This window comes from Benincasa hispida, chromosome 4 (genome assembly GCF_009727055.1).
Source record: "Benincasa hispida cultivar B227 chromosome 4, ASM972705v1, whole genome shotgun sequence".
Taxonomy (NCBI): Eukaryota; Viridiplantae; Streptophyta; class Magnoliopsida; order Cucurbitales; family Cucurbitaceae; genus Benincasa; species Benincasa hispida.
The window spans coordinates 42,821,728-42,834,997 of record NC_052352.1 but is presented as its reverse complement, the minus strand read 5'-3'; the positions used below and the strand labels follow the sequence as shown (position 1 = coordinate 42,834,997).

The 13,270-nt window shown below is 30.5% G+C and overlaps 1 protein-coding gene across 4 annotated transcripts; it reads left to right on the top strand.

Moving 5' to 3' along the window:
- Positions 1 to 535: 535 nt before the first annotated feature.
- LOC120075585 (histone-lysine N-methyltransferase ASHH1) lies at positions 536 to 10,132 on the top strand. Of its 4 annotated transcripts, none has more exons than XR_005481366.1 (12): positions 536 to 662; positions 1,480 to 1,536; positions 2,227 to 2,291; positions 3,399 to 3,555; positions 4,850 to 4,936; positions 5,866 to 5,950; positions 6,042 to 6,135; positions 6,273 to 6,471; positions 6,641 to 6,675; positions 7,359 to 7,851; positions 8,137 to 8,558; positions 9,387 to 10,132. XR_005481366.1 is itself a non-coding variant. In XM_039029121.1 (11 exons), the coding sequence occupies exons 2-11, from the start codon at positions 1,534 to 1,536 to the stop codon at positions 8,410 to 8,412; spliced, it is 1,494 nt and encodes a 497-aa protein (XP_038885049.1). In that variant the 5' UTR covers positions 536 to 662; positions 1,480 to 1,533; the 3' UTR covers positions 8,413 to 8,692. The 4 variants fall into 4 exon arrangements, 2 of the variants coding, with proteins under 2 accessions (XP_038885049.1, XP_038885050.1); XR_005481365.1 differs by having other exon boundaries at positions 8,137 to 8,565; XM_039029121.1 differs by lacking the exon at positions 9,387 to 10,132 and having other exon boundaries at positions 8,137 to 8,692.
- Positions 10,133 to 13,270: the final 3,138 nt, after the last annotated feature.

The window sequence follows — 13,270 nt, the reverse complement described above, 5'->3', positions numbered from 1 at the left end:
GTGTTTGATAATCACTCAAAATAACTTTTCAAGTGTATTTTGATTTTTTTTTTTTATCAAAAGTGTTTAAATAAAAATGAGTTCTTTTAAAAACTTTTTTTCTTAAGTCAATCCAAACGATAGTTTGTTAGAAGAGATTAAATTACAACAATTTTAAAAATAGGAAAAATCTTGTTCAGTAATCATTTAATTTTTGAAAATTGAATCTATTTTTTTCTCAATTTTTTACAATATTGTACATGTTTCTCTAATAAAAAAATTGAATTCTTTATCAAAATTTTACCTAAATCTTAAAAGTAAAATACAAGTATTTATATATTTTTTAATTTTTAAAATTTGATTTTTTAAAACATTGGTATAAAATAAATAATAAAACCAAAGAATTGGTGGTGGAAAAGGAGTTTACAGACTTAATTTTTTTAAAAAAAAAAATTGAAACCAAATGATTATCGAAGGTCTAAACTATTACGCAATAAAAAAAAGAACTAAATTTGTTAGAATTAGAAACTTGTTTAATATATANTATTTTATCTATCTTTAGAGTAAGAACTTATATTTGTTTGTGTCAGAAAAGGGGAAAAAAAAGACATTATATTTGTCTAATTCATCTACGCGCGCGCCGGAAGCCCTATCGCGGCGAATCCGCTCTCAAAATTCGCAAGGTTTTTCTCTGTTGATTTGAATGCCATCGAAATCTCTGTTGTTTCCGTTCGGATAATCAGCAGTGTAGGGATTTTGTGTTGCCTGTAATGTTCGAATCTCAGTTACAACTTGATCATTCTTCTGTTCGAGATTCGATACTCCATTTCTTTCTTCAGCTTTCTTCTATATCATCGTTGCGTTCTCTGCAGTCTGCTGCACTTCACATCGCCTGCTTATAGATTGTTTAATCAGTGATAGATTTCTTCAACATGATTTTGTTATTTCCCACTCATTTGACAATGATTCTGAAATTTTAGGCTGCTGCAAGAGAAGCTTGCAAGTTTAAGCTCCTTTATTTGTTTAGTCGTTCGAACAAGTGGAGAGGATAAAATTAGTCCGAACATTTGTTCCTAAAATTTCAATTTCCTTAATGAAAACTATACAATTGTGTTGTAGTTGCAAGTTGAATTGGTAGTTTCGTTTGTTTTTTCTTCCGTTGTCAATTCACGTTACAGCATGTGATGTATGTACAAGGTAATTAGGTCGGATTTAGTCTCTCATTTTTCTGATCTGTTGTAGAAGTTCGTAAATATTAGGAATCTGGAAAATGTGAAATGTGCCTACGTATGGATAATGAAGGAATACTTAGTTGAAATCACTTGGAATCTGGAATTGTAACTACATTAAATTTTAGTGTATTTTTTCGAAAGCTAAAATTTGAGTTTAATATGTTGAAAGGAAATGCGTCTCCAGTCAACATATCATTCTGTTTTTGGATTTAGATTCGTTACGTGGTTAACTCAATGCCTTGTGCATGTATTCTATTCAATGTGGCAGATGAAGAACGTGGTCTTGGCAGAACTTCGATGACTCCAGATTGAAAATCCCTCCATGGTTAGTTCGACTCCTGTTTCTGAATAGTCGTTTTTCTAATTCTTTAAGATTTTTTAATTTATCTCTCATGTTGTATCCTGGATTATCAACCATAAATTCCATCTACAATCTACTGATGATACATTCCTTTTTGTGAAAGCGGGCTAAACTTAAGCAAAATATTGATGAAAGGGTAAATTATATGGCAATTTTGGTAGGTTGCATGGCTAGTGAATAGCTTATGAAGTAGTTTTTTTAAAATGCCTTTAGGCACTAATACTATGAGGGAGGAGTTACTGAAACCAGTTGAAGAGATGATTTTTGGCCTTTGGGAAGATTGGCATGATGTATAAACTCATTGAATTCCAACATACATCTTATATGTTTCCTGTAATCTGAGTGCAGTGGCTGTTAAAATAAATAAGTAGTGTCATGAACAGTCCGTGCTGTAGTGTATAACTTTTCTTGTTTATAAAGGTGTAAAGTACTGGAAGGTAGATTGCTGTTAGACACTCTGGAATGTATATATACCATACTGTCCTCGATCTCAGTAGAACTTGCCTTCTAGATGAACTTTTCATTAATATTTTTTTGTTATCTTTTCCTGTCAATATTTCATGGACATGAGGCATTCATTTATATGTGGATTTATCTTTCTTCATCGTGTGGATCTTTACAAGAAAGTTAATAAAAGCTTTGTCGTCTTTGAAGGATCAAAATATCGAAGGACTGCCAGATTACAAAGATATCAAACAAAATGAATTTTGTTATCGGAAGTAAGATATTTTAATCATATTCACCATCTCCCTCTTTTCAATATTTTGTATATTTCAATGATTGTTTTCATGAGTTTTATTGTACTTAATGAACATGGTTTTTTTTTTTAGTTGGGACAAAACAGCTATAACTATAACCGTCATCCACTTCTAATTTGGCAATGAGACAACTCTTTTCTCACTCACCTAAACGGAGGAATTTCTTTAGTCTTCAACAAATTTCTTTCAGTTATTCCTTTGGCTGAATGTCAACTTGTGTAAAACAAAGATTAAGGATCTCCTCCAAAAGTTAATACAAAGGGCATCATTTTCTGGACTCTTGTTGTTGTCAAACAAGCTTCAAAATCAGAATTCATTGATTTTGTCAGATTGTGGCAGATTGACCCTCATCCAAGCCTCTCTCAAACCTTCCTGCTTTTATGTCATCTTTTGATGTCCATAGTGGCTTCCACTATAGTAAGATTTGAGTCATTTCTACTAGCCATTTGGATGAGGGTCAATCTGCCACTGGCTTAGTAGTTAAATTTGGTAGGCAGCCTCCTCTTGGGATTTATCCAAGCAACTTGATTGACTTGGAGATTAAGAATGGATATCTCTAAGGGGTTCTTAAAAGAAGAAGAACAAGGAAGAAAGAAAGAAAAAGGTTAGAAAAGAAAAACCTAGTAGCTATCAAGCACTCAATTGGCGTAATACGTGTGCAAGGCTAGTAATAAACCTGGAGACCATCACTTCGACTATTTATTGCCCTTTCAATTTTGGCATATTGTATTAAGTTCCTTTAGCTGGTTGATTGCCTCACCTGCCATATTATATGGCGCACAGTTTGAACCCGTATTCTAGAATCATATTATTTTTTCACTTGCCATATGGACTATCAGGCCAAACGATGGTAGTATATTTTTCCCAGGTCTTTTAATGTTTATAGTTTATCCTTTTCTTTTTGCTAATTAGAAATCTGGAAATACATTATGTAACTCCCTCACCTTGGCTTGAGGCTTGCCTCACTCCTTTTTGGATATTTTGTCATTTTAATGAAATAGTTTCTTGTATGAAAAGAAAGGTTCTATTGAAAAGTATACAAATTTTGATTTGTTTTCTTCTCCATAGACACAAGAAGCAAAAGGAGGAGGATATTGCAGTCTGTGAATGCAAGTTTGATGCTAATGATAACGATAGTGCTTGTGGGGAGGGGTGTTTGAATGTACTAACCAGCACTGAGTGTACTCCTGGACATTGTCCCTCTGGTGTTCATTGCAGGAATCAGGTAACCATGAGGCTATTTCACTGCAAGGCAGATTGTATAAGAAATATATTATATATCTATCTATCTATCTAATATTATCAATATATATATATAAAACTATATTCCAATCCTTATTATATAATAATGTACACTTTTCTCGATTTGTTTGTAGGAATTGTTTTTGACTTACCTACTGATTTGCAATTAATATCCTTGTGGCGTTTCTCTTTCTTTGGATTCCTATTTGCAGTAAATTCACGAGGCCTTCTGCAATGTTCTGTAGATAACTCTGTCAATCTGTCTGTTCTTTACAAGTTATGCAATATACCACACGTGTTGTTTATTTAGAGTCTGTTGGCTATGCATTCTCAATTCTATTTTATATTTTTCAGATTCAGTGGAATCCATCTGTTTGTTGGGCACTCTTTTTTTTTTTTTTTTTAAATTTTGTGATCCAAATAGTGAAAATTCTAGAAACAACCTTTTCATGGTTTCAATGTATCTATATTTTGAATTTGAAAATTTGAAATGTTGAATTACATTAAAAATTATAAAATTTTGATAAATAAAGTACATAATATTATAAACTCTTTCATTTAATATATTTGTTTTTGACATATTTGTTTATGAATTATGTCATCTTGTATTTCCTTTTATTAGTAGCTCTTTCTATTGGGATGTGATGAGTGCGCTATGGGTGTGTCAACCTAGTTGAGATATCCGGGCGCAGTGCGCCTGCTGGTTCCCTTGTCTTCTAGTCTTCTAGTTTTCTTGCTTATTATGTCTCATTGTAATTCGAGCATTAGTCTTTTTTCATTTCATTAATGAAAAGTGTTGTTTCCATTAAAAAAAAAACTCATTTAATTAAGTATAATAAAATATATGGTAAACGTAGGATATTGTAAAATATCAATTATACAGAATATATAACATAAAACCTGTTTATAAATTAACTAATATTAGTTGTGATTCAACCTAATATTTAGTTGTAAACTAGAACTAATTTTATAGTTTATAAATATTTATTAAATACATTTTGAACTAGAACTTAAATTAGGATCTAGTTTCTTAATTTGCCCCCAAAGAGATCCGAAAACATGGAAAATAGGAAATACAACTCTATTTTAAATCAATATTTCCCAATTTCTATTTTCAGATCTATAACAAGCGTGACCTTATATTATGTAATTTTACAATTGGTCTGTTATTGGAAACATCTGTTATTATGAGCTTGGATTGAGGATTAGAACGATGACTTGCAGCCCCGACTTCTTGAGCTGAACTAAATTATCCTTCAATTACCAATATGTAACAGAGATTTCAGAAATGTGAGTATGCAAGAACAAAGTTGTTCAAAACAGAAGGCCGTGGGTGGGGCCTTTTAGCTGACGAGAATATAAAGGTATTTACTTGGCAAGGTAAATAGATGTATTTTTTAAATTTCTCATTTAGATTGTTGTATTCGTTACATGTCTCGTTGGACCATTACTGTTCTTCAATATGGGATCAAACCTCTTTTGCATGTTCTTTTTCTCTGCTAATATGTTGTTGATCTTTACTGCCACCTAGACCTAGATAATGTGAGCTGACTGATGATTTTAAAGTACATGGGTTGATTCATTTATATACTTAAAAAATTAGTTTGATGTATTTCACACTCAAAATTTATTATTATTATCATATATGTGTCTTTTTAGCCTACTCAACAAGTGTTCCTTGCATGTGTAACACATTTGTTGCACTAACAAGTGTCCGATACGTGTCCAACAAGTGTCAAGTGTCCAACATGTGTCGGACATGGACATGCTAGCCAAACTAAAGTGTCCGTGTTTCTTAGTTTTTGGGTATTTGAGTCACTTTTTTTGTACTTTTCTTATATTGTTGAAAAATTAATTTGGTTCTGGAACAGGATGCAGTTGATGATTTAAAATTTTTAAACAAACAGTAACTGTCTCTCCCTTGTCGAGTTTGTATTAGCAATAGTCTCTTTTTATTTGTTCAATGAAAAATTTCGTTTCTCGTTTAAAATAAAATAAAATAAAAAGTAACTGACTTTAGATGCAGCTTTTGCACCAACTATATTTAGTATCAATACTATGGCATCTTGTAGTTCTATTATTTATATTTACGTATCTAACTCTCGTGTAGCATTGCAACAAACATCATATTTATTAAGATTGCTTTCTGCAGAGGTATTTTTGTGCCAGCAACAAGAGACTTAAATGAGAAGCCTTTTTCAATTTTAAATTCATCTTTACTTGGCCAAATAAATTGAATTTTGTTCTCTAAAGATTTTTTTCCATTTCTTTTTATTTCTTGGGGACAACGTAGAATGGACAATTTATTATTGAATATTGTGGGGAAGTTATTTCTTGGAAGGAAGCAAAACGGAGATCCCACACTTATGAAAATCAGGGTAACATATCAATTTTATCAAAGTTACATGCTTAATGCATTATATATAATATAATAAATTTAGATCATCATTTTCTATACCTTTATGGTAGGACTAAAAGATGCTTACATCATCTCGCTCAATGCCTCTGAATCAATTGATGCCACTAGAAAGGGAAGTCTTGCTAGATTTATAAATCATTCGTGGTGAGTTGTTTATGCTGAATATTACCATATATTTTGTGTATGTATACCAGGCGAAGGGAAACCAAGTATGCCAGTAAACATAATCTATCTTTAATTACTTCGTTGTTGTCATTAATTATTTTTTTGTAAGCTTGCAGCTTCCCAAATTGTGAGACGAGGAAATGGAATGTGTTGGGTGAAATAAGGGTTGGAATATTTGCAAAGCAAGACATTTCCATTGGGACTGAATTGGCATATGATTATAATTTCGAATGGTATGGAGGTGCCAAGGTTCGCTGCCTCTGTGGTGCGAGCAGCTGTTCAGGATTTCTTGGAGCCAAGTCTCGTGGCTTCCTGGTAATTTTTTACTTATGAAGTAGTTTTACTTTTAAAATAAGGAATGCGAGACATTATATATGACCGTGGTTCCTGGTAAGGGTTGTAAATTCATCACAAATTGGAAACTGCAAACGGTTTTCTTTGTTTTGTATTTTCTGACCGTACATCAATCTGTTTTCCTTGTCAGGAGGATACCTATTTGTGGGAAGATGACGATGATAGGTAAAGCCTTTTCTATGTCTCTGGTCTTCAGCCATCTCTACCCCCACCATTTTTTAATGCTTGATTTTTCCTAAATAGCCAATGTTAGAAATTAGGTTTGGCTACTGACGGACTGTTGGCCTTGGTGAAGTGAGAGAACTTCTCATTCTAAAGCCAGATTGCAGTTAGGATATGTACAAATGAAAATAATAAGAAAGGGATCCAATTATATCTGTTGATTAATTGTTTCATTTTATGGAGGGTCAAAGGTGTCTGGGAAAGTGTTATTATGAAGTTGTGAGGCAATACCCCAAAATTCTCTAGTCTTTATGTATACATAGAATTGCAATTTGGATGTTAACCTGATTATATTACTAAGAGTCAGGAAACCTGAAATGCTTAATAACTTGTGTAGGTGGGTTTCGACTGAAATGATCTCGAACTCCTAACCATATTGTTTAGTTCTAATTAGTAGACATGATGTGATGCATGGTTAAGGATAATGCTCTCCGTACAGCAATATTGATAAATTTTAATATTTAAATATGTCGCATTGTTAGTATCCTTTGGTTTCCTATCACAGCTATTTTAAATTTATTGTTCAGATATCTATATGGAGGCATGTCTTTATTTTAGTTGTTACATGCTCTTCTTGCTTCTTTTCTCATGAGACAAAGAGCGTTAACCGTCCTGCTTGGTTTTAGGTATTCTGTTGAGAAAATTCCACTGTACGATTCTGCAGAGGACGAGCCTTTCGTTAAGCTCCACACAGCATTTAACAACACATATTCTGAGTTTGAGGGTTATCTGAAAATTGAGAACCCAATGATCATAGACGATGATTTGGCAGCTGAACAGCAACTGGGATCCACTGCGTTCATTGATACCTCGAAGAATACAGTTCAATTGCAAAATACAGTTGTAGGAGAAATTAAAAATGAACCAAAAGAGGAGCCAGAAGATCATCCACAAAATACGCAGCAGAGCTTTTCACATCAGAATGCAATGATATCTCGTATCCGAAGTAATACTGCTTGCCGTAATTATCGCATTGGACCTGGACCTGTGGCCAAAAAACGTTCAAGAAACTTGTCTAATGGAAGGACAAAAAATTGTACTATGAAGCAAGTAGATGCGAAATATGTTGCTCGACTATTGGAGTTAAAGGAAGCACAAGAAGATGTCTTACAGTATGAGGTAATAATTGCGTTTTACAGCAGTCTTTTCTGGCGAGCTGTGGAGTGATTATGAAATATCTTTTCATTTGACGTCTTAGTCATTTAGTGCATGTTTGGAAGTGATTTTGAAATAGTTAAAATCACTTTTGTTGTGCTTAAAATTATTTCAAAGTACACCTTTAATCACTCGGTAATTTAACTTTAGAATACTCCCAAACGTGCTCTTCTTAATAAGAAAAAGAGAACACTTTGGTATGCTTTAAAACCAATGCTCCGCTGATGAGTCATTAAATTTTTTGTGCAGGAAACAAAGAATAAAGCAACTGCCGAACTTGATTCGTTGTACAATGAAATACGACCTGCCATTGAAGAATATGAGAGGGATAGCCAAGACAATGTAGCTACCAGTGTTGCGGAGAAGTGGATAGAAGCAAGCTGTTTGAAACTGAAGGCGGAATTCGATCTTTATTCTTCTATAGTCAGAAATGTTGCCTGCACTCCTCTAAGGTCAGGTGTCTCTACTGACCCTCAACCTCTTGAAGCGGATGGCGACAATGACCTGAAATTGTTAACTGATTAGTCTGCTTATCTCTGATAATATGGAGCTGAATTAGTTACTATGGTAAACCATTTCTATCGTATATTAGTTGATGGTCGGGATACGCTAGTTCTTATGGGAGCCAACCTACAAGGTCTGTGGAGCAATTCATATCGAGGAGTTTTCAGGTTAGAGGTAATCAAAGCCTTCAATTATGAGCTTATTTCTCATGCTATACTCTTATCTTTTAAGGTCTTTTTTTGTCCCCTATTCGCTATGCTGCACTCGTTTTAAATGACATCATTTGATCTTATCATTTCAAGCGTTTGGGTCTCTGTACTTTATATTTTGTTCTATTTTGGTCTAGTTCTTGTGCTTGCAATGAATTTTAAATGAGTCTATGTAGTTGGTTTATTGTTGAATTTTTTTTTTCCGAAAAATAATTTAGTCTCAATTAGCATTCTATTTATAGATTGTGAAAATATATTTACACAATTGTCTTTTTCAGGTTAAAAATTATTATTATTATTATTAACTAATTTTGATAGAAGTTTAAGTTTGAAGGTTAAATTTAAGGTTTATTGAAATTTCACGGTCGACATTATGGATTAAAATTGGACAATTGAAAGTATATAAACTAAAATTGAATTGAACTCAAAATACTTGGACCAAAATGATATTTTAACCTAAATTTAAATAAGTTGATTAAGAAAAAGAAAATGAGTTTAGATAGAAATGATCTTGGGAAACATTCGATAGAATTAAAAGGCATACTATTTGCATCGAGGTTAGATCAATCAATTTGATTGATCGGCAATTTCTGCCGTGTTTCAGGTAAATTTGAGTTACCTATAATCATTTTAATTTTAAATTTAATCAATGTTTTCTTTATTAAATTTAAGGCTAATTATATTTGTTAATTATTTATGTTTCAGTTTTTATTTTACTTTATTTGATCAATTTAGCTATTATTGTTTAAAAGTTTTAAATTAGCCCCTTGTGTTTACTATTTTCAGGTTTTGGCAGAAGGTTTTAGTAAATGAGCAAAAATCTAGAGAACAAGGTCCATCTAAAAAAGGAAAATATTTTTTCCCTTCAATTTTATAAGAAATGAGTAGAAGTTGAGTTTTCTTTCTTTTAGATTACCTCCGTCAGCAACTGGAGAATTAACTCAATTGGTTACGGGATTGATAAAAAAGGTTAGAGGTATAAAGTCTAACTCATGCATGTTGAAATAAATAAAAGTTTATTATCAACCAATTTTAACATTCACCAATGAGAGGGAAAATGTTAAAACAAAGTAGACAAAATTAAAAAAATATTCAAACATTAGAGACTAAAACAATAGGTTAAGCCTCAATATAATACAAAAGCTTGTAAAAATTTAAGACTTCCGCTAAAAACTAAGTTCATGTAAGCCACATTGGTTGTCCTAATAGTCAATAAATTAATAAAATGAATTTGAGGATAAAATACAAATTTTTTGTGGAAATTTGTAATGCAATTTCGTTTCTCTGTTGCTTCTCATGGAATGGAACTTAGGGTTGGTTTAGATTGATTAGAGAAAAATGAAAACTATTTTGAGTGGTTACTAAATATTTCAAATGCTGTTTGGAGGGCCTACGATGGAATGAGTTTGTAATGTAATATAATCTTAAATCCATATTTGTGTTGAGTATTTTAGGCCCGATTTGTAATATCAAATTCATTTTGTTTTCACAATTTTCAATACAACCCTCTTTCTTGTTTTTACGGTTCACAATTCTATTTTTGTTCTACTCTTGATTTTTCACTTATTCCAATATTCTTCTAATTTTCAATAATTTTAAGTACATTTCAGTCTCTTTTTCAAAATGACTTATTGCGGAAATTAAACCTCAGAAAAGTTGAACTAAACATTTTTTTTTTAATTCTGTTGTGTGGATTTAATTGATTTGGAACATTGGTGTTAAGATCTGACTACTCTATGATCTCCCTTTCATCGGCCTGCACATGCCCATTATTTATTCATTTATTGGTTCTTTTGTTGTATCTTTGTAATGTCACTTTTTGAAATGTGAAATATAGGAAAAATAAATGATGAAAAAGAGAATGTTGTTGAGTGACCCATTTGGAAAAGTAAATATAAGAAGTGAAGTGTTGCTGTTTCTACACGGTGGAACTGGAAGTATGTGGAATTTTGTTGACCAAATTTACCTATCAGTCTTTGTTTCTCTGCATTCACGGATTTGATTTTGGAAAAAAAAAAAAAAAAGGCTTTGAAAGTGAAATGCCGTGTGGGTCCCTTCCTTTCATCATTTTTGTAGTAAATATCCTTAATGCTTTAAACAAACCTTTTTCTATGGATTTTCTCCAATTTATTATTATTATTTCTATTATTTGGTTTAAATACTATTTTGATTTTGGTTCATTTTGATCCTTGATTTTTTAATAAAGTGACTATTTTGATCCCGTAAAAATGAATTAAAAATGAAATTAAAGGGACCAAAATGGTCATTTTTTGAAAGTGCGAAAATCGAAATGAATATTTTAATAGTACACTGGTCGAAATGAATATTTTAAAAGTATATGGATTAAAATGAACTAAAATGAAAGGGTTAAAATAGTATTTAAACTTAAAATGAACTAAAATGAAAGTATAAAGATCAAAATAGTATTTAAATTTTATTATTATTATTTTGGCAAATTGAAGGTGGATTGATTTTGTAGTAGTACGAGGAATGCTTCTGTTAAACCCATCGACTTAAAGCATCTTAACTTGGAAAGATCTTCGCTACTTTGATAGTCTTCTTATTTTCGTTCACTTTATTACTTTTTCTACACGGTTGAACTTTATGTCATTCTTACATAATTTAACGTGATTGACAATAAATAGAAGTAACTACATGATTATAGTATTAGACTATTCTTATTTTTAGACAAGACTAATAAGCTATTGTTAACCTATGATACAAGCATAGTTCGACGATAATTGATGTGTCTAAACATATGTAATTGTTGACATTTGACCGTAACGAGCCTAATTTAGAATATTCATAGGATCCTTGCTAATGTTTTTAATTTTAATGTTTATTAAGGACATTTCTCTTTCTTATCAATACTTCTACGAGATCACGTTAATCATGAATTTCTCTTACTATTCCTTTTTTTTAATGTTGTAAAACTAAAATGATAGCCTTACGTAATATTATAGATTTCATTGTTCTATTTTTTCAAGTAATGAATTTCTACTGCATACCTACTTTATTATATGCACTTTTTCTCCTTTATTGTAAGTTCACCTAAGGTTTGATTTTCAACTAATTTGTTATTGAAAAATAGAATTTTGATATTTTATTTCAACACGAACATATACGACACACTTGAATATTTATGATCTTTGTTTGTTCTTTAAAAGCTTTAGTCAATGTGACTTTTTCTCATACCAAGTTTAAGTTTAAGGGTTTTTTTTTTAAAAAAAAAAAAAAAAATTGATGCTTGAGTTAATTAATTGAAAGCATTTTTATACTGTTGAAATGTTCTATTGCAAGCTGTATTATAATAGATCTCATTTTATACCGTAAGGATTAATAATTTATAGGATTGCTTTGTCAAACAAACTACTTTATTCGATGGTGGTGGTTGTTGTCAACTTCTGAATTTTTAATCATTGTATTTGTGTGTTATTTATTTATATCTATAATCACAACTATTTGGGCCAATTTAACAGACAATTACTCCACTGACAATAATTTTATAAAAGAAAACTTACAGAGTATTCCTAAACTTCAAAACATCTATTAACAAATAAAATAAAAAATCATTTTAGAAAAATGAGTCCAACTTATTCAAAATTATAACAAAATGTCACTATCTATCAATAATAAATACGGATAGATAGTTATATTTTAAACAGTTTTACCATTTAAAATACTTACCTTAAAATAAAATGAATATTTTTTCAGTTTTAAAATTGTATGTTAGGCGATTGAATGCTGTTATCCACACAACTATGTTAATAAATAATAATGTAACGGAATGGAATTATGTAGTATTATTTAAAGTTGTAGATTTAAATTCACAACTTCTTCGATTAAAAAAAGATATATAAGTCCACAATTTTGAAGGATGGTGCCAACCTAGCATTATGACAGTTATTAAATTTCGAATAGGCTAACTTATTAAATTCTGAATAGAAAAAAGCATCTACATTGTTTTGTTAAATCCTATCTAAATTTTAATCTATTTTTTCTAAAATATATATTAAAGAAAATATTAAAGTACTATTTTGGTTTCTATATCAGTTTTTATACTTTCAAATTTTTTAATTGTAATTTTTATATTTTTAATAGATTTTTTAATTTTTAGAACGAGTTTATTGTTGATGGGTTCAAAAAAAATTATCTATTAACATTTTTGCTTTAAATTTTAGAAATTATAGAAACTATAATTAGACATTTGAAGAAGAAAAAATTTAGCTGCACTTTTGTGCAGTTAGCAACACTCAATAGTAATATGTTATTTGACAAGAAATTTTATTTTAAAAAATTGAATTATTTTAATTTTATTTTTAATGTGCAATTAGAAGAGGATCATGTGGCTAATCATCCCATTTGGAACAAGCTTAAATAAAGGAATTAAAATGGTATTTTAGAAAAAGAAAAGAGGGTAAAATATCTTTTTGATCCTTAGATTTTGGCGTAGTTTTTATTTGGTCTCTAAGTTTTCAAATGTTACATATTTGATTCTTAAATTTTGAGTTTTGTTCAATTTATTCCTTAAATTTCAAAATATTATAATTTTATTCTTTATTAATTAATTAGAAATAATTATGAAATGAAAATTTAATTTTAATTTTAAGAGTGATAGAAAAGAGTAAAATTTAATTAATTATAACTCTTTTAAAATAAATTAATACTAA

Coding starts and splice junctions, on each gene's coding strand:
- LOC120075585 (XM_039029121.1), top strand. Junction 3,556..4,849: donor GTGTTCATTGCAGGAATCAG/GTAACCATGAGG, acceptor AATATGTAACAG/AGATTTCAGAAATGTGAGTA. Junction 6,676..7,358: donor TGGGAAGATGACGATGATAG/GTAAAGCCTTTT, acceptor GCTTGGTTTTAG/GTATTCTGTTGAGAAAATTC.